The sequence below is a fragment of the Leuresthes tenuis genome, unplaced genomic scaffold (genome assembly GCF_036924035.1).
Source record: "Leuresthes tenuis unplaced genomic scaffold, fLeuTen1.0.hap1 SCAF_24, whole genome shotgun sequence".
Taxonomy (NCBI): domain Eukaryota; kingdom Metazoa; phylum Chordata; class Actinopteri; order Atheriniformes; family Atherinopsidae; genus Leuresthes; species Leuresthes tenuis.
The window spans coordinates 14,363,329-14,389,389 of record NW_027325378.1 but is presented as its reverse complement, the minus strand read 5'-3'; the positions used below and the strand labels follow the sequence as shown (position 1 = coordinate 14,389,389).

Below are 26,061 nucleotides of genomic sequence, written 5' to 3'. Positions count from 1 at the left end.
CTCCTCGCATACTTTAGAAAGAGATTATGAATGTGATGAGAGCTGTTTGTCACTTTAGTTTATTGCTATTTCTGTGCACACAAATACCTACACACTGCACATACGTTGTAGATGCATTGTACACATTTTATGGCCCAAGGGCTCTATTATGCGCAGAACAGTCTATCTCTGCAGATTAAGCACAGAGGTGTGGTAGCTTGAATGCAGATGTGGAAAACAGAGGCAGTAGGTAGAAGGAGGGAGGAGGTAACTAAAAACGAAAGAGTTACTAAAATAATTAAAACCCCAAATAGTAATGGAAGAGGCAAGTGACGGACAGATACCACACAAGGGCAGAGGCAAAGAGAAAGTGGAACAATGCCACTTGAGTAGTGAAACAAAAGGAGAATTTTAATGGCATTTGAATAATTGAGATGGGTCATTTCCTCTTTTGTAATTCTTATTTCATCCTCTTCTTTTCCCTCTGTCTCCATATCTTGACCTTCCTTTCTCATTTCTTTCTCTGCCCCGTTAACATTTTTCCCAATACTTTGGGTAAGGAGCTGAAAAATACGACATTTCGGTTTCTGCATGAAATCATACTCTGATACAACCGCTTGTATGCGGTGAGTGTGATTGTACAACGATGTGTTTGTGTGTGGACCATGAGTCTAAGATGCTGTTGGTTCAACCCAAATGCAAATAGTCATGCTTGTCCGACTGTTTTCAAGAGTGAAAGCTACTGTATGTGTAAAGCATGTGTGTGTCTGTGTGTGTATGTGTGTGTGTGTGTAATACAAACCTAGAAAGGTGTAATTATACAGCAATGGAAAGCCATCTTTTCTCTTCAGGGAAAATCATCTGCATCAACACGTGAGTATCTCTGCTGTTTACCAAGTTATAACTGAAAGCTTAAGAGGCAGGCGTGTATCTGAATGGATTGGCGTGAAAGCTGTAGCGCATCCATTTGCAAGTGGGTGACTTTAGCCTCTGAGCGAGTCCATGTGTGCTGATTACAAATCTGCTTTCCCCTCAATGGATCACACTTGTGAGCAGCGTGGCCGTGCTACTGGGAATGTTGATAGACAGCCGGTGTATGCGAGTGAGACCATTTGCTGGTTTTAAATGAATTTTTTTCATAAAAATAAACCAAATTCCCCCAGAAACAGACAGAAAAAAGCCAAAATTCCAGAACAGAAAGAAAGGATACTGATGAACTTTTTTCACGTTTATATTTTTTTACTTATTAACACCGATGCTGCATTTGATTCGATATATTTCCTCATGACAATATTGTTTTGGTTATTCAAAGGACAAACTCAGTCAGTATTGCATTTCCAGCATCATGACTCTGCATCTGTTCTCACTGTACTACAATTACAATGTATTGCGCATCAAACCAATGCCTTCTCTTTGCAACCATAGACTTCAACATAAGATGATGCTAAAATTATATGTAGGGCTCCTCTTGCCTTGCGCAAGCTGTAAATCATTGTTCAAAATGGCAGGACACCACCTAGAAAGAGTAATTCATGCTAAAACCAGACTTCAATGAGCCAACGAAAAAGTGCTGTATTTACACGTAGCTCGTAGGTAATGATGTTGTGTCATCAGCGCCATCTGCATCTCAGTCTAAACCATTAATGAGAACATTTTGAGCCCCTGGCAGAGAGACGCACACCGATCTGATACTGACAGATAGAAATGAAGAGAGAGAGTGTCTGTGTGTGTGTGTGTGGGGGGGTGTGATCGATGAAAATCTCTACACCTCTTTTGACTGTCATCATTCTTTTCCTTCCTCCTCCTCTTCCCTCCCTGCCTTTGCGCTCCCACGCCTCACTCCTGTCTCATATGCCAGGACTCAGGGCAGCAGGTCTAACTCATCACACCATGCAGCAAAAATCAATGAAAGAATGAAAGAGATGGGGGACGGAGGGGAAGAAATAAGGTATCATATTGTTGGGTCGCTTTGGGTTTGTAGTCCTCCCAATCCTTAAATACACCGATATACACAAGCCATCAGAAAGTGAAAAACACACCACTTACACACTACAAAAGCACAATATGATATAATTGGACCAATAGGAAATTGTATTTTAGTGAAGATAATCTTAAGTGATTCAAGAAGGAAAAATCATGACAATGCCTCATCCAGACTTTCTATCATACACTCAACACATATATATTCAAACCATAAACATCATATGTCCAACATTTAAAGCCCCCAATTGATTTTTCCATGAATTCGACTCAAAATGATTCAGGCAGTCTAATATGCAGTATTTTCAACACTCCACCCTTGCTGACCAGACATGGAGAGTTTGATATTCATCCAATGGTGAATCGGAGTACCAGAAGAACTCCAGAGGCTTTGGACAAACATGCATGAATAAACAGCTTAAACAGACACATACACAAGCACACACACGCAGCTCATTTGCAAACACAAGCAGCTGCAGCGCATTCCCCTGCCTCTTGTGCTTCTCCTGATTGTTCTATAAATCATAAATGTGAATGTTTATTCCTGAAAAAAATATTCGTAGGTTGTAAACAAGAATGTGATCAGGGGACATGTAGCAGAAAAAAAAGAGAATCCATTTAGAACAGAATCAGAATCCTTAAATGACTCTACACCAGTTCTTGCAGCGCTGACTCCATCTAAGTCAGCCTCATTCATTCACTTTTCCCATCTCATCTGTCTCCTTCAAAGCAAATGTTCTTTCATCCCTCTTAATCTCCTTTCCCCCCAATAAATGGCAGTTTTTCTTTTCCACCCCCAGTTTCCTTTTACTCCAGTGTCCTCCAATCAACCAATTCACACTCTCAGGCGCGTTGTCCCCATTCATTCCTTCAGTCACTGCTGCGGGTGTGTGAAAACACTAACCTGCCCTTCTGGCATGCAGAGCAGAGCCAGGCTTTGTCCCTCTTGCTATACGTGCAGCAGGTCTTGCAGACGTTGTACTGGCAGTCCAGGCACTGGCGCTTCGGGTTGAGCAGGAAGGTGAAGGGCGCGCAGCAGCGGATGCAGCAGTGCTCGTTGAAACGGTGCTGCTTGGAGAGGATGGAGCATCTGCTGCCTTCCTCCGCCAGCTCCTGCTTCATCTCACTGAAACAGAGAGAGAGAGAGAGAGAGAGAGAGAGAGAGAGAGAGAGTTAGAACGGGGGAGGGGGAGAGAGAGTAAGAGGGTGAGCGTCTGGTCGAGAGGTAAGAAGCGAAAGCGGCACAGGAGGCAACGCAGGATCATTAGAGAAGCTGTGGCAAATGAAAAATTCAAATAGCAGGGTATAAAAACAACACGGGGGACCACAGAAGGGGTCATGGCTTTGGTGAAAACATTTCCCTGCTCCCTGTTTCTTGCTGTCTCTCCTGCTCTTATACCGATTCAGTGGAATTAACATGATGGCTGACAGTTCAATTTGGGAGCACCTGTCATGCCTTGTTTGCCCAGATCAGTCAAAACACAGCTGGGGAGAGCATGCCAGGCATGTCTCCAACCTCCAAGCATTGTTATTTGTTGATTAAAGTATTATGACAGTACATTGGTATGAACCATATTTAAGTTTGGTTTCAATTGCTGATGATATAACCTGAAGCAAACCTGAGAAAAGAAAATGTCAATACTGATTGGGGACTTTGGGCTTTACAACTATGCAGTCCAAAGAAGGGAAGAAAAATAAAGAAAGGCCAATTTAAATGAATTTTCTTTGACTGCTTGGTCAGCCTCTGCTCTCTGTCTGACAGGCACATAGCAACAGTCAGTAAAGAGGCGAAAGTGATGCATTTGAAATTAAATATGTACAGTTGACAGCTCCGCTTGTCACTGTGAGTGCAGTGAAACCTTCTGGGCTGAAACGCTAGTAGTGATCCTCCATCACACCACCTGTCCAGCGAGATTTAACATTTTGAGAACTGATGTTTAAACTGCTTCCAACCACTTCTGGTATGTTTTACATAGCCACAGAATGCTTATTGGTCAAATGTGAATTTTTTAAGGGCAACACTACTCTGACCACATGCATTTTGCATGATTTGAAGGACTGTTCAATCTCACACAAATGAAACCTCGAGAAATTTTCTTTAGGACTTGGAAGATCTTTATCAAAGCTTGTTTTGAAAACAAGCAAAGATTCATGTCTGCAGCTAAGCCTGACATGATAATCACACTGTCAACATACTGTGCAAGACAGTTTCAGATATGTGTCTTTAGATACAAATGAATGACTGTTGTGTTACCATACGTGTTAGTAAGAATACCATCAGCAGTATATCACATTATATAAAACTGAAGCACAAGTTCAATAAGGGAATCGGCTCTGTCAGTCTTTCCATTCTCCTATAATTTGAATTAGAGCTATTAGCAAGTCGATTTTTTTCAGTATTTCCCCTTTTCCATGCTGCCAAACTAATTCCATCCTCCATTTCCACGCACTCATTTAGTCATCTTTTGCTTAGTTTTTCTGAGCCAATAAGCCCCAACCACCAATTCAAATGTTGTAATTCTTTCTTCTCTGCTTTTCTTCAGGACCTCAGCCATTTCAGCCATCTCCTAGCTCCAGGGGTTTCCTTCCCTGTCTCCCATCTTTTTCCAGGACTCCATTGCTCACATGATGCTGCTGTTGATCAGCCTTAAAGCCATAAAAAAATGTGTATTCCTAAAGATTAAGCTCATTGCTCGCATTACTTTTGCATTGCTATTATATTATCTTTATATCGGACAATGGTCATAAAATCACAGAAAAATTGCTTAATGCAGTTACCTCTGTAGATGTAACACATGACCATGTTATTTCTCCAGGAAACTATGTACATATCATAAATCATCTTTAGTTGGCTTATTATATTAAGGTCTGATAAAATGAAAGACGGGCAGAATAATGTAGGCTGTTAATCAATGTTTTAACCAGCTAAGCAGCTGTGTGAAGCCTCAACTGTTTCCCATAAATTATGGACATGGCTTTTTCTTCTGTAGGGTTTGTGCTGACTGAGCAAAGTAGAGGCTACAATCAATTAATAATCTTTTGCCTTTATATCACAAAGCAATCATCACCAATACACATCACTCTTGTGTAAATTCTATCTAAAATCGTACACAGAGAGGAGGTGACACATTTATCCATGTTTCCACTACCAGCCATCAGTTGACGTTAGGCATGGGTGGAAGCCGAGATGCAGAGAGTGAGATGTTCCTCCTGGCGAGGTGTGAAAGGGAGTCCATCTCAAATGGGCAGCAAGTGAATTATTTAAGATGCTCATCTGTATACTACACACAGCCAGGCCACAACCCTCTGGGCTTTTACTTACACTACAGATACACACACATGCTGCATGTCACGGGTGTCAAAGACAAACTTTAAAGACATTCTTCATACAAACTAAGTATTCAGCCCATAAATAATATGTACTAACACAATGATAAATGCAACAGATGTGATGTAAAAAAAAAAGAACATGATAGAGATATTACAATATCTCAAATCAAATCAAGTTATGCAAAACAAAACAGTGTTCAGAATGCAGCACACTGTAAATTTCCTGTGTGTAATATGTGTGCCCACTGGGGGCATTTCAGCTTCCTGCATCCCTTAGTTATCAACCCTGCTCCTCAAGCACATCCTCTGCTGCCTCACTGATTGCTTTTCATCAAGCATCATTACACGCAGCATATAAACAAGATGAACAAACCATTTCATATACGGTGTCATGTGAGAACGGGTGCGAGCAAGTGCTGGTGTTGGAAGGGCAGTGACACGCAGATGCTGACACACTTGGATACAATTAAAATGGGCTTCTCAGTCTACATATTCAACATAAATAAAACAGTTGTTTCTTTTTTTTTAATTGGTTCACCGAGGATCACAAACCATATCTATGCACCCAAGAAAAAAGATTGCAAAATGCTGATTATGATTAAGATCCATTTTGCTTCTCTGCCAGTGTGGCATAGATTTAATGAGTAGAAGAAAGGCTAGCTTTGGCCATTCAGTTAAATGATCAGGCAAATACACACATATATCCAAAGATAAGGAGGTTCATCATGCCGGCTGCACCTCTGTTAATAAGTTATGAAAACCTGTGCTCATCGCAGAGCACTGACTGCATATACATACGAGGTTGTCCATGTGCCTGCAATGCAAAATTGACTCCAATAGGAAATAACACTGGTTGCTCTTTATATACCCATTGGAGTTAAACAGTACCAACAGGCCTTCATGATTATGCTAGTGAGTTTATCTAACATTTAAATTATGATAATAATGTATGATGTGCTGATATTCATAAAATGATATTCTAATTAAGACAGCAAAATCCTTAAAAAGACTATTTTTAATCACAATTGTTGGTGGTGGAGAATGACATTTGAAGCTTGGATTTTCATTCAGCACAGCTAAGAGAAACTCCAACTGGAATTAACTGCTCAAGAAACAGGTAGAATGTCGCAGGTCGGCAGAAAGGCACCTGTTTGTCCGAACCCATGCACAAAGCCAGATTCACAAGAGCTGTCATAATAAGAAAAACAGCCACCACAAAGTCTTGATTGAAATAGTGTGGTCTCCGCTTGGGATTACACGTAGAGACAGAGGACCCACAGACAGCCTAAACGTTAGAGTTCCTCCATGAACAACTACCTGCGAAATCGTGTGAAACAAGAACACCCAGGACAGTTCAGCTGTTTCAAAGGCAAAATGTGGTACTCAGTACCGAACATGTATGTGATGTCAACTGCTGCTGATAGTGTGTAAATGTACATTATTCTGCCCCACAGATAAAACTACTAACTTAAAGCAACTGCATATTTGTATCTATATGAAGAAACCGAACGGTATTTCAGAACTATCTGATGTCAACTCAACTAATTCTTACATTTCCTATTACTGTTATTTTCTTCTTTTTTTTTTGTCTAATGTCGTTCATGTTCTGGCTGCATAAAATGCAGCGTGGGAAAGTAACATAGAAACAAATGCTAAAAATGGAGCTCCTAAAAATGCTTGCAGGCAAAAAATTGAGGAAGTGAAAGTAGATGGGAAAGTAAAGCAAAGAATTATCAACTCATTTGATGAATTAAACGGCTAATTCAATTAGCCGTTTGATTAATCAGAGCCGTGTTTCAGAAGTGCTGCATTTAACGTTTGCAACAGAAAATCGACTATTTACCACCTCAAGAAAGGAGCCTCATGGATGGAAGTAACAAAAAAGAAAAAAAAGACTGAATAAGTATGAAGTTGCGAAAAATGATTAAAACATTTGTTATGGATTAAATGGATCTCAAATGAAAAATAGAATGATGAATCATCAACTAATTTGATAACCTTGATTAATGTTTTATTCGAACATGTTACTAATTCTTCATCATTCACAGTATCCAAAACATAATCTTGCTCCAAACTATGAGGAAAATTAACCCTGAAACAGAAGAGGTGCTCAACTGTCTTCAAAACACAAATGGCTCCATTCCTTTGCTATCTACAGAAATAAAATATCAGGACAAATTTTCATTTTCAGAGATAACACGCTACCAAGTAAATATGACCAATAATATCTTGCTAAGCATGATGTCTGCTGAGCATCCATCCCCTCATGTTTAAGTCAAGGCAAAACACTGTTTTATCAACAAGAACAATTATTCAAACTAGGTGGGCAGTCACACATCTTATCTCCCATCAAGGCCATATCCCTTATTTCTTTTTAAAGAAAGCGATCCACATCAATTCAAGAATTTTGAGAGTAATATCGAACCAAATCCTCACACTGGAAACGCTGTTAGCTGAAAATATTTGAAATCTTTGCAGAAGAAATGAGAATCCATTACCTGAATATCAAAAATACATGAACATTCACTCTGTTGGGGAAGTAATTGGCTGTCTCAGCTGTAGTCAATGCTTAGAATTAACCATGTCGAAAATCAATCCTGGTAATACACACCAGACAGATGAAGCATGTTTATTAAGTTCTAGAAAAAACTAGTCCTGTATATCATATATATATTATGGTATATATACCTACAGTATATCAACATGATAAAGAGCAGTAACTCTTAACATATTAGGAACAGCAAAGTTCTGTGGCTGCTGAAAGTTTAGAAGTTCCAGACTCTTTAATTAAATTCCTATTGATTACGCTGCCAAGTAAATGTTCAATGCTATGAGTTTTAGAGGGAAACTGAGCACACACATTGAAAACCGATTCATTTTATTTTGTGGGATAAGGGCAATGTGCTGATACATATGTGGATTTAATGACATGCGGTGTATTCTCGGATTAGGATTACTCTCAGCATAAAATGCTTTTTTGCTAAAAATCTATTGACTCTTCTTCTTCAGCTCTCATTTTTGTCATCGAGTCTGTGCTGTTCTTTCTATTTCACTCTTTCTATTCTTATGTCTGCTAGGGACCTGTTAATGGTTATTTTCCTCTCATTTCTCTTTTGCTTCAATGGCCACTTCTCTCCCTCAGCTTACAAACAGGCAGGCTTGAGTTTGGGGCTGAAGTTGATTTATATTATGGCAGGACTTGTAATCTAGATAATGGCAGCCTGGCATGAAAGCAAAAACAATTGCAGTTTTTCCAAATGAAATCTCGCCCTCTCAACGACTTTCCTATTGCTCAGCACTCAAGAATTACAGCCCTCAAAGCTGTACGCATCCACACAACACTGAAAGCCACTGTGATGTATCAGATCTGGTGGAAATTCAACACCATTGTTTCCAAAATGTGTATTTTTTTGCAAATAAGGAGTTATGATTAACCCATTAACACTTATGGTTATCTATGTACTTATTCAACCTTACATAGCCCGGTTGTATGATTGTGCAATTATTTATTTATTTTTTTATGTCTTAGTGAAGTAAAGCTTAAAACAAGAGGAAGAGTCTAAAGCTGGTTGCTGGTTCACCATCTGAATTTAGCGTGGTAGCATTTGAAGTTTTTCTTATAACCAATAATAGAAAGTACAGATGAAGAAAACGAGTTTCTATTAGTTTGGACAGCAACAGTTAAAGACAGAATGATAGAGAATTTTCTTTTAATTTGAGTGGGACATCTTACTGTGGAATAATGTCTCATATGAATGGCTCGCAGGATACTGAATCATGTGCTATCACCACTTTCTCTACTTTTTTGTTTTTAAATGTGTCATTTCACACTGTGTAAAGTTAAACAAACAGATTACACTAATCCTAACTCCAACCAGCTTTCTGCTAGAGTAATCACACAGTTAGCTAAACTAGTACGAAAGGAATGACTATTGAGTATTATTGTAACCACCATAACTACATCAAAGTAAAACATTGTAAAAGCGTCTTGAAAAATAAACTCTTCACCTTTAAATACAAATTGAGTCTGTGAGGACTCAATTTGTGAGGACCCTCACTTCACAGTGAGTTGTTAAAGGTAATTTACGAACAGTGACATAACTAGAGCTAAAAACATTTCATAATCAGTTGAACTGCACAATAACCAGACTGAGTGTATGTCTGCTATAAAAGGTAAGGTGAAACTTTCTTCATAAATGATGAACCGCACACTATAATCAAGAATGAGGAAGCAGAATATCAGTAAAGTTATGCTCAATCTTTGTAATATGTAAACATAACGTACAAAACCCAGTGTTAAAACTGCTAAGAAGAGGATTGTGGTAAACATGAGTGGACAATTGAACCACAGAGTCTTTGATTGAAACATTTTGAACCCCCCCCCATCTACTGTTCACCCGAACCACAATGAATCATACAGCTCAGCAGCTGAGGGATGTTGGAGCACACTCAGCTGACAGGAGCATTTGTGTGTGTATATTGACTGCAAGTGTGTTTGTGTGTCCTTATTGATTTGCATTTTCAAATATACAGTAGCTAAATGCACTTGGTAACCAAATTGATTGAGGCCTTTCCAAGTGAATAATAAGCTTTTAATTGAAAGTGGGCAATTTCGAGTGTGACTAAGTTGCTTAACTGTTTCTGTTTTCTGTGTGTATGTTTGTGTTTGTAAGTGCTATTCACATTATTAGTCACTTGTGAGGCTCCATCTCCTTTTTCAGATCAAGAAACATGTCACAACAACAAACTCTGTTGTGTAGCACTGTAGTCCTCACATGCATCTTTATCCTTGTACACCCTCTGTGCACTCATGCTTGAAGAACATGTGTCTGCTCCAGGGTGAAAAAAGCCCCACCCAAATCAGAAAGAATTTTGGCTAAATTAAAGAGCAGAATTTGCATTACAACCCTGAGTGACTGAAGTCAAATTACACAGTTCATCCAAATTTAATGCCAACTCCCAGCAGAGAGAACAACTGCAGACAATCTCACCTGTCATCCTCGTTTTCAACGCTGCGGCAGACTAGCACATTGATCATATATTTCAAGGGTCTGTGATCTTTAGCTGAGCTTGAGTTGTTGACAAGTTGCTGACTGAAGTGAAGGTGTGAAAAGGCTGCTGAGTGGAGATGGAATAATACAGTCAGTGAAAAAATAAGCAGTCCGCTGTAAAAAAAACAAAAAACGGAAGCCCTGGAACATCAGGTACAGAAGATAAACTATCTTCAAAAATCTACATCCTTCATGATTTGGTCTTTTGTAAAAATGTGCTCTGAACGGAAAAATCAAAGATAAAGCTGGTGAAGATGTTATGGTTTGGGGCTGTTTTACTGCCTCAGGGACTGTGTAGCTTTGCTATAATTGATTAAACTGTGAATTTAATGTCATATCAAAGAGTGCTTGAAGACAGTCTGAGGCTATCTGTCATTGAAGTAGAGCTGGATCTGAAGCTTTTAATCCTAAATTCACAAACACTGCCCGTAAGGAGTGGCTCACAACAAATAAACAGAATGACCAAGTCAAAGCAAAAATGAATCCCACAGAAATGCTGATTTTATGACTGAATGATAATTTGATAGATAAATCAAACGAAGGAAAAAAGTTCCAACATCTTGTAATTGAAGGAATTTTGCATGAAAGACAGTTTGGAAATTTCAGCAAGCCAACATCAGACACTGCTGGCCAATGATACAAAATGGCTGCTCAGATAAAAGAGGCAAAACTAGCATGTGAGGCCACAAGTGTACTCAGATTCTACAGAAAATATATAACATCCTTTGACATTTACCATCTGCGATAGCATAGTTGCAATCATGGTAAAAAATAGTGGTCTTTCATACTTTGGCATGTGCCTGTCAATCTGTCAGTGGAACTTGACAATAAATAATCATCACAACCACACCAGAATTTTGAATATGTTCCCTTGTAAATTTCTCAACACTGACTTGGCTTGAAGGAGTGAGCACATCATCACACCCAAGGTACTGCACATCCTACAGGCTGCAAATGTGGAGATCCATCCCTCAGGGGTCCTTCGATAAATGTGCATAAAATATGTGAAACAAAACTTGATTTGCCATGCATGAATAAATTGGAGTGGAAAGTTGCACGCACAGCTCGACCTGACTGTTTCATCTGCAGTGAACATTGCTGTAGCAGCTCGTTTTTTTCAACTTATGTAGAAGTCTTTGCAATAAATGATGTTTGATTCAAGAATTTCCTGCAATTCCATAAGCTGCATAAGCACTGAGCCAACTCTGTGTGTGACAGCGGTGTTTCATGCCCTTCATCCTTATACAGACTTTTCATAATCCACCTAATGTGTTTTGATGTCAAATAAATTGTGCAAATCTAAGTTTAATTGCCTCATGACCTCAATGCAGTAAAAGTCTTGAGCTCCTCGTGTAATATTTGGTCGCTTTAGGTTGGGAATCACTTCTCTAAATGCAAAATATCTCAATAACCAAAGAGGAGAGCTCTAACTCTTTTATGTTTTGCTAAGGAATGTAGGAATGTGTCGGCATTAATAATGTTCCTTTTTCTGTGATGACCTTGGTAAGAGCCATTTATCCTCTGCATGAATAAAGACAAAAACACAGAATCTTCTCTTTCTGTACTGCTGCGTCTGCCTCCCTTTAATCTGCACTGTGCATTGAATGAGAGGCTGCTTTTTAATGCAGTTTATATCTCATTCTCCTTTAAAAAATGCCAGTCTTTCATTCTGAAAGCATGGATGAGAAGCTGAAGGTGACTATAGCAGGAATGAGGGGATGTTAGTGTTAAATGCCTTCCTACTTCATCACTTCAAATGACCTGGGATAAAGCTACACACCTACACAGAGACTCACCAATCTTACCTCCACAGCAGGAGTTTAAATCCTTGAAATATGCCATATTTCTAAATGTCAGAACAGGATCACAACAGAAGTGTGTTCACATCCTGCTAATACTGATACTATTGTGTGTGTGTGTATGTGTAAGGATGTGTGTGACAGATCCATTTAAATACTATGATGCAAGAAAATGCAAGAAAAACTACTTATAAGAATCGAACATTCACAAGATGGTTCCCATCACAGCTTAGAAATGCTTTCGCACATGATGCATCAGATCCACTGGGATTTCCAGGAGACTTAAAGCTAATAGCAACTGCTTATGCATTTAATGAGATTTTAACATTTTCTAACTCTTCACTTTTAGCTCCCACGGCGAGTTCATACTTGAACTGGCAGTGTTAATATTGACATGGCCGAACGCTATTTAATGTTGAGTTTATCCTCAGCTTTACAGCAAAGTCTGAGCAATTACTGAAGGCTGTATGCAGGAGAAGAATCAATTACATGCAGCTTCTTGAGAGATTATCAAGCTACCAATGGTTTAAGATAGCATCACGCTCAATTTTAACCCTTCCCTTGCCATGTATGTCTTAATTTTCTTTGCCCTTAACTTGCTGTTATTAATTTTTGTACCTTCTTTGGAGACTTGTGAACTTTAAATTTTGATACCATCAGTCAAACTCTGTAATAATCTACTTTACACACTGAAATTATTATATGGCTTTCTTCCACACATCAGCTGCCTTCAGTCGCTTTACCACCCTTTATCCTCCCCATTTCAACACCACTCTGTGGAGCAATAGCTAAAATGGAGGAGCTGTGCTGTGGGGAGACTTCTCTCTGAACTAACTATAACTGGCAATGATTATCCAGCAGGCCAGTCATGAGCCCTCACTTCAGGAAACAATCCGAGTCAAATGTGTGTTCCGCTGATAACGTATCCAATCAGAATGCGAAGCCTGCATGGCAACTATGTGAGAAAATAGGAAGAAGATAAAGAACGAGAAAGTGCACATTATTTTTTGCCAACTTTCATAGAAATAAAAAGTTTTAAAAGGGGCAGAGACAGTTTGGGGAGAATTTAGTTTTTCATTCTATTATTCAGCTTCAGCCCTTCAATATTCATCATTGACAGATGAAACGGAAAAGAAGACTATACCAATTTAATCTTAGCATCCTTTCTGATATGAAAACAACCTATTCTCAGGAATCTAAAACTGGGGCAGTGCAGACTTTCTTGGTAATGGGAGAGGTTCGGCAAAATAGGGCAAAATGCCAGAACGTTTGAAAAGGTTTAATTGCATGCTTAGGATTAAAACGAAGTCTGAAGGGACAAAATGGTTAACAAAAAGGGAAGTTTCAGTCCACAGTTTTTTATGCACAAATTCAGACTTGTCCCGACACACTAATACAATCTTTTTTAATCCATACCTCAATCCCTGGCAGCCCCCTCATCAAACACTCCTTATTTTATAATCTTATTTCCCCACCTGTATTTCATTTTTGCAGCAGTAGCTCTCACAATCCACAGTAATAGGCATAGATTGCTCCTTTTACTGCCAAATAATCTCCATTCCCGCCTCCTCCAACTTTATGTTCCAAGAATGCAACTCAAGTGTCAACCACTCCAAGAGATGTGAAGTGAGGAAGAAAAAGAAAAAAGGGTGGCAGCGGCTACAGGTAGTGAACAAATCCAACATCATTGCCACAGTAAAGGTGGACTGGACATGTGTGCATGTACATGGATGAACAGACTGGCTGTTACAGAAGCCACAATTGCACAATTGCACTTCACAATACGCTGCCTGGTGATGTTTCAGTTGTAGTGGACAGATCCCCGGTGTGAGAGGATGTGCTGCTGTAGATTAAGAAGAGGCTTCGAACAGCCGCCAGGGAACAAGCGGCTATTTCTGTAGCAACAAAGACACAGAGCTACAGAAGAGCATTGTTCCCTCTATTCCCTTGTGATAAGAGCTGAATGGCATGAGGGGGACAAAATGAGGAATGAAAAAGGAAAGAGGACAAATGGAAAGGAATAATTGGGGTTGAGTCAAGTAGAGAAGAGGAGAACGATATTTTTGCAGGATTGCAGGTTCTGTAGCAGGCGATGTGGCCCTGACATAACGAGGGCCCCAACCAGGGCTCCAGATCCCTGTTCAATTCTGATGTAGCTTGAATAGCAGGTAAAGCAGGCTGCACATCTAGAGGCTGTGTGTGTATTTGTAGTCCTCATGTTGTGAGAAAATAAATCCTTTCACCATCACACTAATGGAGACAAAATCAAGTGTGTGTGGGGGTTCATGAGACAAAGCATAGACTGTGTTGATCCATGGCATTTTGACACTTGTCATATTACACTGCACACCCACACCTCAAATCAATCCGTTGCATTTGGCCTCAGCAGTCTAGAAACAGCAGGCGGACTTACATGAACTACACACACACAGCTAAACACAAGACACAATATCAGACACACTTGCACAAGGGTGGAGTGTGACTGATTGGTGTGTCACACTCACCACTATGGCTCATTCCACATCCATGGAGACCAGCCTTTGTCAGGGGTAATTTGAGAAGAGACAAGGCAGAATACAGTGTTGAATGCAAAAGAAAAAAAGCTATTGATTGTAGCCTAAGAAAGAGAGATATTTGTATCTGCACAGTACTTTTAATTTGAGCATCACATCAATCACTAATGGTTAAATTGAGTGGAGCCATCACTTTATCAGCGCTAAGTGTATTTTACTGGAGTGCCTTAATTCAACACTAAATTTAGAAATTATACACAACTGAGTAATTTATAAAATTGACCTAATGAAAAACTGCAGTGACAGACCAGAAAGATGTAGGAGAGAACTGTAAAACAAATGAGAAGAAAACAGGAACAAACAAAATGCTATTGACTGATTGTCTATGCAAACGCTTTTATGAACAGATCAGTAGAGATTACAAACCAGCAAGTCTAATGCATTCCGCATGGCAGACAGACATGCATATTGGATTTATGATAATACAGTACACATGGCAAATCAATAGTCAACCTAGAGACACTCATACAGTTCTTCATGGTGCCTGCCAGACAGTATAAACTTCCTGCAGTTCATTTGCACCTGGTGTAGGCAAGCAAAAAGAAAAGAAAGAAAAATCATTTATTCACTTTTTTGATTCACGTGTCTGGGCAAAAATAACTCAAAACAATACCTGGATATGTTTCAGAGGTTCAGTCAAACCTGAACCAAAAGCTCATAAGAAAATATACCAAGGCTCCAAAGCGTCATATTTACAAAAAAAAAAAAAAAAAGAAAAAAAACCCCATAAAACTATGATGTACTAAATTATAGAAAAAAAACTTCAAGAAGATGACTGAAGGGATTTCTGGACTGGTGGATTTAAATTTGAATCAAAATCCAACTAAATCACTAGATCTGATCTTCAGCGTCATTTGATTTATATTAATACAACTGTATTTTTTGCATCCTACTTAATTGTATCTTTATTGATAGAAATATTAATCTTGTAAGCAAGGTTGTTATTAATAACTGCTGTGAGCTAATTTTTTTCTCAAACTTTGTTGATGCTGACAGTAGTCGGTGTATGATATTTCAGGAAAATAAGCTTGGAGGCAGTAAAATAGGCCTAAATAGACTTAGACTTAATGCACCAATCATTCCACATTATCACAACTACTGAGAAACTTTGTGTCCTGGAATCCAATTGGATGTTTCTTTGAAACAAACCATCTTACATCAGACCAAGAACACCCATCATGGTAACTGTGTACAGCAGGACAAGTTGCTGAGCCACACCGCAAAAACTGTTCAGAGGAAGGAGCACAGCAAAGAGCCCAAGGCATTCATCTGACCTTTAAAAATCCTCAGGATCCAGTTTAAACAAGTATTCACAGAATGCCCTGAACAGATTCATAGATGCAACACCCAAAACCTACCAGAACGCAAAGAATCAGCTGCCAATATGCTGCTGCCAGAGACCACAGGATACATTCAGAGGCCCTGTGTCCACGCCCTGATGAGTGATAGCCATTTTGGTGGGTGACTGGGATCTAAAAAAATATTGTGTTAGAGGGAAGTGATTATTGTGAAGGTGCCAGGGAAGCAACGAGGCAGATTAATTCAAGAAGCAGATGAAGTTTATAATGCCAACAGTGGAGCTTTTCTCCCTTTATATGCAGTTAAGACCCTGGCATAACGTGGACACCAACCACTGAACATATGCACCAAGTCTGAATGTCATCTGTGGGAAGAATAGCATATTTCGTTTGTGCAGAAGGTGCCTGTGACCTTGCTGAGTATCTGTGCTGAGAAGAATCCAAACAATGAAGCACGTGATTTTGACATGCTGGCTGTAAGCCCATATGCATGCATATACAAAACAATCATAAATCAGGCTCATGGGATAAAGACAAACAGAAAGAGAGCAAAGGGGAAAGCTTTATAGGGAGTAAATTCATTATGCCCTTGCTCTGGTCTCCTTGGGTTTGTTGTAGCAGCTGAGTTAGAGGTAAAGGGAGAGTGAGGAAAAATGGAACAAGGGAAAGGAATTTATCACAGCCAGGCGGGTGTAGCTGGAGTTGATTGACCAGGACTACCTAGAATACTATTACTTAATGAAAGGAGACTTCAATGTGTTTTGTTCTAGAAACTACAGCTTTACAATTGCCCACAGAGTGCAGCACAACTGAAAGACATGCAGTAAAAAAAAACAAAAAACTTTAACATGCTCAGACAGAGACACGTGTATTTTTGCAGCTTAGCATGGACATCACATAGCCGGACACTCTCTGCAGCCAGGCAATGTAATAACAATAATATTGAATTTAGCTTGAGGCAAAAACTCAAATCCATTTCTCTTATATTATTATTATTCAGCTTCAGAGAAAATGCCTCATTGCATAAGAGTAAAATGCTTTTCATGCTTATGATGCACAGCCAGAATAGATAGCACCCATTATGAAACAGTAAATAAATGTATTGCTCTGTGTTGAACTATTTTACACATAAATGATCATCAAAATAGGATAATATGACAGTTGTCCTCTTTTCTTCCCTACTTACCTCGCCTAGCGGCACTCATTAATCCTCTGCAAACTGACAGATATTTGGTCTTGGATTTGACTGAGGTGGGCATGACTGAAGTACTGGAGTCAGGCTGTCCTTGACTAGTCATCTCTTCAGTAACTCAGTTTAATGAAGTAACAAACCCCAGTGACAGCAATGACAGAGACCGACACAGCCCTGGCATTCCCCTCCACTGGTACCCTGACTCTGACACATAGGTCACACAGTTGCTTATTAAGGAGCAGATAGACAGCATCTTTTATTATCTGTCTATCTTATCTATCTGGCTACATTTGGCTTCATTAGTTTTGGTGAAACATTTAAGGTAACAAGTATAAGATATGGCAACAATGATATTTTGCAGCAGTAACATTTCTAACTGTAGTATAGCGTGCTTTGCCTCGCCCAACACTACTGTGATTAAAATGTGCTGTTTGACTCTCCTGCCCATTCACTCCATTTGCACTGGTATGCTGTTGAGATGCGACACTGGCAGATCGGAGACTTGGCAGACACGAGGGCACGCTGTGTGTTTACTTCACCATGAGTGAGTGTCAACCTTCACAACCCAACTTTCAACTGAACAGACAGTCTTGATGGCAGCCATTTATCTCCCCATCTGATTGCCGTCAGCTGCCTCCCATTACCGAGGAATGCCAGTGTCTCTGAAAGGGGCAAAATCCTAATAACAGATTTAAAACTGTAACACATAGGTTGTGGAAATCCCTCTTTAACTCACGGATAAACACAAGTTGTGGCATATTGTATATAAAGGAAAGAAAGGACAACAAATTACCCCAGATGGGAAACAAATTTTACAGAGTAAGAAGCTTTTTTCTTACTATTATGATAGCAGAGGGATGCAAGGACACAATATTTATATCTTTTTAGTTCCACTTACTTTTCCAACCTATGATGTTTGCAGGATTTGTAAATCATTGCATTCTGCCTTGTAGCTGGGGCTGTAGAAGAATTCCGGTGCTGGATTAAATAAAAGTCAAGGTAGTGGCTTTTGATTTTTTGCTAACAAACAGCACAGAAAATATACATTTGTAATTCTATCATGCCTTGGTGGAGCAATCATTTCCTAAATCAGCTAGACACAGTAGCTTTCAGTAAATGTGACCAAAATAGCAGAAAACTGTGCATATGTTTGGGATTTTTCAACCACTGATTAGGGTGGGAATTAACCAAAAAATGGAGGGTGGCAATACTGATTGTGGGGAACTTGTTAACCATTTCAGCTGTGTGGCTCATTTATTGGACTTAGATCAGTTGTGAGTGAGATTTTTACGTATACATGTCTTTTAATGAATTACTTTTGTACAGCACTTTGCTTCACATTGGTTGCTTTTAAAGTGATTTACAAATACATTTAAATTGGGTGGAATTGGATTTATAAGAAAGGTTATCTACATTCAACAGAAAGAAAACAATGAAACATGTTATCAACTTATTCTGTACACAGCTCTGTAGCTTTTTTTTTACTTTTTAACATTCAACATTAATTGTTAATTCTTAATTGTTCAGCAGTATAAAGAATCAAGAACAGTTATTTGCTATTAGCTACTTAAAAGTGTTCCTGTAACATTATTTTTCGGAAGTAGCCTCTGACTGAACACACTTCTTTGTTTGTTACATTGAGGATGTCCAGTGTTGTCCATTACGCTGACCAGCTTTTGCAAAATTCTTCTTTGCATAATCAACTCCAGGAGCTCCTCTTTGTTCTTAAACCAGAAACAATCAATTGATTTATATCAGCAAGGATATTTAATTGAAAGAGAATAGCCTTCATTCTCGGTCCCACAAACACTGTGGACAAAAAATTAAATGAAAATCTTTTTGATTTCTGTATGCCTGCATGAATTCTGAGTCATTAAGGTTTTTATTATCCTAAATGCTCAAACAGAAGGCAACTGGAAAAAAAAAGGCCACTTCTATTCAAGCACTTAGGAAATTGGTTTCTGACTGAAGTGACTGCTAACTGATCCGGGAAGGCACTAGGATTAAATCAAGCCTGACTGTTAGCCTAGCTAGCAGGCTAGCTACACAGAATAAATCTTAATGGTGACAGATGTGCTGCTGATTTTATGAAACTCAGTCAAAGATCAATACAACCAGAATAACCTAAAAATATAGCTTAATCCTCTGTCAAGAGCAAAAGTGCTAAAAGGAGTAAAAAAAAACAAACAAATGTGTTGGCCAGAGACACAGGACAATAGGTTCAGTTCATGCTGAAAGATTTCACCTGAAAATTTAGAGCAGAGCTTACAAGTAAGAGCATATATTAAGGTGTTTGAAATGACTGTCAGCTCCAAAATTCATTAAAAAATACACAACCTTGACACGTTTTGTTTGTGTGGTTCAGATTTCCTGTGGATTTTTAAGTCCTACTTCCAGCTCAATAGAGCCTCCTCATTTTCATCTCCATCCCATCAAATGTTAGTATTTGACACTAAAACAGCATGTTAAGCTAGGATAAGCTACTGGACTCTCTTTCTGTGATATTTTGACCAATGTATGACCACAGGGCATTGTGTCAACTTGTGAAAAAGGGGTACAAAAAGGGGCTTTGTGAAAAAGGAGCATATTATGTATCTTCTAAACACAATAGCTATAAAGGAAAATGTAATCTAAGGCTTTGTAAATGAATGCAGCCATGTAAAAGCATAAGAAACACAGTAAACATAGCCAAATGCCCAGTACCAACAATGACAGAAAATAAATCAAGCACACACAAAAAGCTTTTGCCAACTTGTGTTTTGTGTGTATTGATTTAAGCTTTTAACAATCCTTGTCTGTCTGAAGATGGCCTTCAAATGGTGACAACAGAGCCTTTCACAATCCATTAAGACTCAGCCTCAGAGGAGAAAGCCACAAAAAACAACAGAAGCTGTAAAAAGACAGAAAGTCTATTCATTCTAGCTTAATTTACTTATGATATTAAAAAGTTCAGATTCTTTAAAAGCAGTATTAATTTCCAAGGAACTGGAAGGTAGTTCCATATTCTCAGAAATTCCTGGCACTCCAATGACCCATGAGAACAAGAGTAATACGTGACTAATGTAATTGTACAAACAGCCATTCTAAAGACAAAGTTATTCAAATTAGGTTTTAAAATGCTATATAACAAGTCTGAAAGCTGTTTCTTAGAATTAAAAGACTAAATCTACAGGACAGCTGCTGCTTTACTGCATTTCTTCAAAAGAGATCTGACCCTTGTGTGAACGAGCAGGTCCTAATTTGCCACGATAAATCCTCATTAAAACCCTCAAGACATTAAACTGTATGGTTCATATGTTCACCACACGTGTACATGACAAATTGTTCCCCGGAGTGTCATGTTGAAGTTAATGAGGATTAACCTAGCGGGTTCACATGGAAGCCGAGAGAATTATGGACCTACACCAATCTCAAGTTTAAAATGGATTCAAATGCTGTATATGGATCTGGCCGTGATTTATTTCACCAGAAATCACCACAAAAGGGAGGTGTCTTTTGAGGCATGTTTAGAAATAACTCAAGCTTTTAACAGCCATTTGAAATGTAAACCACAGTGAAATCAATAAGATCATACATCCAATTCTCTTTAAAATGCGATGTGTTACTAACAACTCACGGCGAAGGGAATAGATTGACATGTTTGGAGAACATAATCACTTTCTTCTTGTCAAGAGTTAATTGTGAAGACTAATGTCAGTCTTGTATTTGTATCTTGAATATGAAAGTAGAAATGGAAATAACTGGCATTAGGTAGAGAGGAGAAACAACTCACTGCACCTAAAACTGTTAATTAGAGAACTGATAGTAGACGAATTCCTTTGTTCCAAAAGTGCTTGTCTATGCAGAGCCACCCAGACATTTTTGACAATTTCATTATTCTTCATATGCAAATAACATTGTAACCATTGGTTTTGTTGAATTTAAACATGTCATGTTCTGGATTCTTTTTTTTCTAGGTTTCTGTTTTTTTTAGTTTTGTCTTTTAGGTTTTTATTTAGAAATACCAGTTTGCACCTTGTGGTTTTCTTTGTTCCTTACTAGTTCTTTGTACTCATCTTTGTTACCAGTTTGTTTTCTGTCCTTTTGTTCCAGGTCTGTGTTCTTGCCATCTTTTGAATTATGTTTGCCCTTTTATTTACCTGCCAGTCCCTGCAACAATCCCCAACCCCCACCCTCCCCAGCCGGTCGTCTGCATCAGGGTCCTGCCTTCACCTTACTAAAACTGGAGGTTGTATATCATCAAGTGTTTTTCCAATAAATAAAGATAAGGCAGCATTTATAGAAAAAATACCACGTTAAAACAAGTCAAATTGGACTTTAACGTGAGTGTTGAGGTGTGCTATCAGAATATTGAGCTGAGAAAATTGAGACATAAGAGGGAACAGAGGAAGCATGATGTCAAACGGTCACCTTTCCTGTTGCAGCACATGGCCTGAAATAATGCATGTAGAATGTGGACTTCTGAATGGACACTAAGAAATGAAATTATATTCTAAAGCACTGAGGGTACTTTTTATTCTTTCAGTTTCTTAGAAAATGTCATAACCTAGAGCTAAAATAGAAAAAAGACCATTTTATTTGCAGGTGGTAACAACTACCAATGCAAAATATTTTTAAAAATTAGCTAAATATGGGAATTATACACTGCTAATCTTTTTCTTTTTCTGTCAAAATCCTACAACTCTTAACTTACAGCGGACTTTGTGACTTAAACAGCATGTTTTCATGGAAAAAAGAATATTGATGCATTTTTTTGCAACGATGATGATTTCCTAAATCCTTCAGCACCAACATGTCTAGAGTTAATGTGCAAGGTAGACCAAAAGAAATGACAAAACGCTCCTCGGGGAGATTGTAGGGTGCAAATATCGGTGTGATGACAGGTGACATGAGGATAACATTGTTGCCTCGAGCCACAGACTCACTGAAACGCAACAATGACAGGGTGGCAGTCTACAAGGAACAGTACGAGACAGTGACTTGTGGTGAGAGTGAAAGGCAGCCGACAGAGAGACAGTGGAGGGGGGAGGGTGAATGATAGAAAGGGGAAAACAGATGAGAAACAATGGACTGAAGCAAACAAACAGGGATTTTCAGGGAAAAATGAAGAGAACAGATTATCATTTGGAAAGCCATAATTTGTGTGTTAGTGTGTGTGCATTCAGTATACAACGCAAATGCATGAGTCATAGCTGGACTCTTGCTGACAGCAACTAGTCAGACAAAAAACTGTTTGAATCTGTGTAATATTTTAGGCCGTTCCCATTCTGTATTCTTGACGAGTAAGAAATGTGCTTGTATTGATGTCAATCTACATACATGTTTCAGGATATAGATATGTTGTGAACAATACTGCACATGTGAATCTGTGTACATCTATGTTTATGTATGAGCAAAAATGGACACACAAACTGCATTTGGGATGACATGCAGAGATGAGTATCCAGGCAATGTTGCTTAATACCAAACAAATCCTTATCTTGACATTAATCCCTATATTAACACAGGCTTAGCTGATGCTTTATGATACCTTGCCGGGTGCGAGCATGCTGGGTGCAATTTCAACCCCACGGAAATCTCAACAAGCAGTTTCTCTGTGAGACATCTGCAAAATGCCAAATAATTTGGGGTTATTACGTACTTTCTTTGAAGTAATCATGGCCATAAGTGTTCTGTATGTGGTGAAGGACCGAGAGCGTTTTTTTTTTTTTACGAGTAACACAGTAACAGGAAAAGGTAGTTCATCTTCTCCCTATGGTGATGCAACCATACGTGTCAGCCATGCTGATGAATCTTAATCATAAATTGCCTGACAAGTGAAAATGAAGCGAATCTCATTAGTAGGTGTGTCTGTCGTTATGGCAACAGGAAATGACGGACAAGGTGGCATAAGTAAGAGTCAAAAATTAGGTAAGGCTAATAGCTTGCGCTAAAAACATATACAAGTTGACTGGGTTTTCTCTCTGCTCCTTAAACTCTATTTCATATTTCCAATCCGTCCTCACTGTTTTCCCATCTCAATATATAGTTTGGATTCTGTCTCATATCCTCCACAGAGGTGGGCTGTATTGCTCTATGAATCACTGCTTCATCCTGCTACTTGTGTAGCTGCAGTTGTGTCCCACACAGTTTTTATTCACACACAGATAGAGCCCTAACAGTCCCCATAACCCTCTCTATTATCACCTCTGAGCCCCCATACTTCTACAACTTACTGTGATATCTACATCTAGGCTGTCATTCTAAAAAAAAAAAAAAAAAAAAAAAGGCAAAACAGTCAAAGAAAAATTAACAGTTTCATATTTTAGGACATACACACTTTCACTTTTTGCCAAGGCTGAGATAAGAGCATCAATACCACGAATGTTTGTTTGTGCTAAATAGAAATCTATAGCAGACTGCGTACGAATTGGCCACTCGTTCACGAGTCGGACATTGTTTACAATTTCAAGAGAAATTTTTCATTCAATTTATAGTGCTCTTAGAGTTGTTTAATCTAAGCAGTTAACTTTTTATGGATAGGTTATAATGTAGCTCCCCTTTTAGATATCTACAAGCTACAACAATGTGGACATTGTGGCTCTAAACACAGTTGTTTACAAGCAGTTGCTATGCTTTAACATATTCCATATAAAGATGTCAGCTGCAATATGTTCTCAACCCAAAACAGCAACACTGTGATGTCTGTTACTTCAGATTTGGTGTTTGTGTATCCTTGCATAAATAGGACACATCACTAAATATAAGGTGCATATTTATGAAGTAACGATACTTTAAAGTATAAAATGATTATGCTCATCCATTGACACATCCTATGAGTGAGTAGTAATATATCACAACCATGGGACAGGCATATTTGACAGACAAATCCATGTGGATTTTGCCTTTTTAGTAAAACTTGTTCAGGGTAACATAGTTACCACAATGCAAGTGATCTTATAGTATAGCAGAGTAGCCAATGTGGGCCCTTTGGAACTTGTGCTTCTACTCATGAGTACAAAACAATAAAATATCAGCAGATAGGCCAAATAGATCTCATAAAATATAACTGCAGCATAGGAATGAGAATTAAGAGGTCAACACACAGAGTCTACGATGTGCAAGAAAAGATGAGAGGAGAGGTGAAGGGCAGCAAGTGATGACAAATGTGAAGGTGTCGAGAGTTTGTTAGGAGGGATGGAATATGTTATTAGGCCTTTTGTCCATGCACATTGCATTTTGTCTCCCAGTTTTCTAGTTTTTTTTTTCAGAAAGCATATATATGATTTATATGGTAGAGTATTTCAATGATGTTAGCTGCACTTTGCTGTTTTTTTTAGTCATTGTAATTTTCTGAAAAGTGACTTCATAAATACATCCAACTTAAACTGTTATGAAGACAGAATAACAATCATTTAAACAACATCAAGTGGTATGCTAGGATAAGAAAATGCTGCTAGTAGAAAATTGGGCCATAAAACTGCAGACTGTAACTTTAGCCATTGTTACCTTGGGAACTGGCTCAATAAAACTACAACATCAGGCTTCATGTCACGTTGTGACAAACCAGAAACAAGACAATGACTCATAACTTATTATATAATGAAAGAGTCTCCATTGTAAGGACCTCTCAGCCTTCTCTTAAGACAAATCAGACTAGGGATGAAAGAAAAGTAAAATTTGGTATCATATAATTTTTACAGATGTGATACTATTTCATATTAACATCAGTGATCATGCAATACTGTTTCTTGCTAATGGTTCATGTCTTGTATGTTTCACTGTTGTAAGTATTAGTCCTACAGTAGGGATTGTTTTTGAGCGGTCTAAAAGTAACATGAACTGAAACGTCATCCGTAAGAGATACAAGATTAAGTGTCAGTGGTACATCCACTGTTACAATGGCCTGTCCAAAACAAATGCGCAATTTATGTCTGGAACCTGCTGAGTTGAGACAGAGAGGTGTTGTTTAAGCAAACCTTACAACCTCTTTCATGATCTCAGAGTCTCTGAGATGTGTGAGTTTTCCAAACTGTCTTTGAAGGCATCTGGCTCCTGTTCAGCTCTGCTGATTACTGATTCCCTTCACCTGTGCTGCTCCCTATAAGCGGGAGTCATTCCTCTCTTCAGTGCCAGATATAGAGATATTTCCCTAAGCATTTCCAGCACTCTTCTGCTGTAATCCTTAACTTTGTGTGTTTTTGACCCATTTTCTGTCCGTGGATTTTTGAGCCTGCCTGTCCCTAGCCTACTGTGAGTTAAGTCTCAGTGTTTTGTCTCGTCTCCCGTGAGTTTTTCCTGGTTTTTGACTAAGAATAGTTTTCTGGACTGAGTTAAGAATATTGAAAATACTTGTTCGTGTTTATGTTTAGGTTTAAGAAGTTTAAAATGTGTGATTTGAATTAGCATATATATACGTGGTTGGGTTTATAAATTACAATAAATATGGTTAGTTAAATATACATGCATAGAGTTAACATGCTTTGGTAACCGTATTGGTTTAGGATTACCATGATTTCTCATGTGTGCTCCCTGGCACTAAAAAGCTACAAAGTAATGTGAATTCAAACAACGTACTTTCAACATAATCTGAATGAAACACTACTTGTACAGTTTTTTTTTTTGTTTTTGTTTTTTTTTACACAAGCAATGCATAAAGTAAAGGCAAATAATATTGTAACAAGTGAGGATAAGGAGCCTTGTAAGGTAAAATATTAGATTTATTGTTCTCATGTAATATTCATCAATGCTGCTGCTCCTGGCAGAAATAAGTTGTTTTGTGCATTTATTAAATAGAAAAAAATAACAGAAGTGCCAGAAGTTATTAGTGTGAGCATTAAGAGTGAGTGGTGCCAGCTTTTTTTTAATATCAGAGAAGAC

General features: G+C 38.5%; 1 protein-coding gene across 4 annotated transcripts in view; it reads right to left on the bottom strand.

The window, feature by feature from the left end:
• Positions 1–26,061, bottom strand: part of myripb (myosin VIIA and Rab interacting protein b) — a 112,066-nt gene that overhangs the window by 54,818 nt on the left and 31,187 nt on the right. For all 4 annotated transcript variants that reach the window (XM_072378587.1, XM_072378588.1, XM_072378584.1 and 1 more), the window contains exon 3: positions 2,864–3,085. In XM_072378587.1, the coding sequence (XP_072234688.1) occupies positions 2,864–3,085 (222 nt within the window). The remainder of the gene's footprint in view (positions 1–2,863; positions 3,086–26,061) is intronic.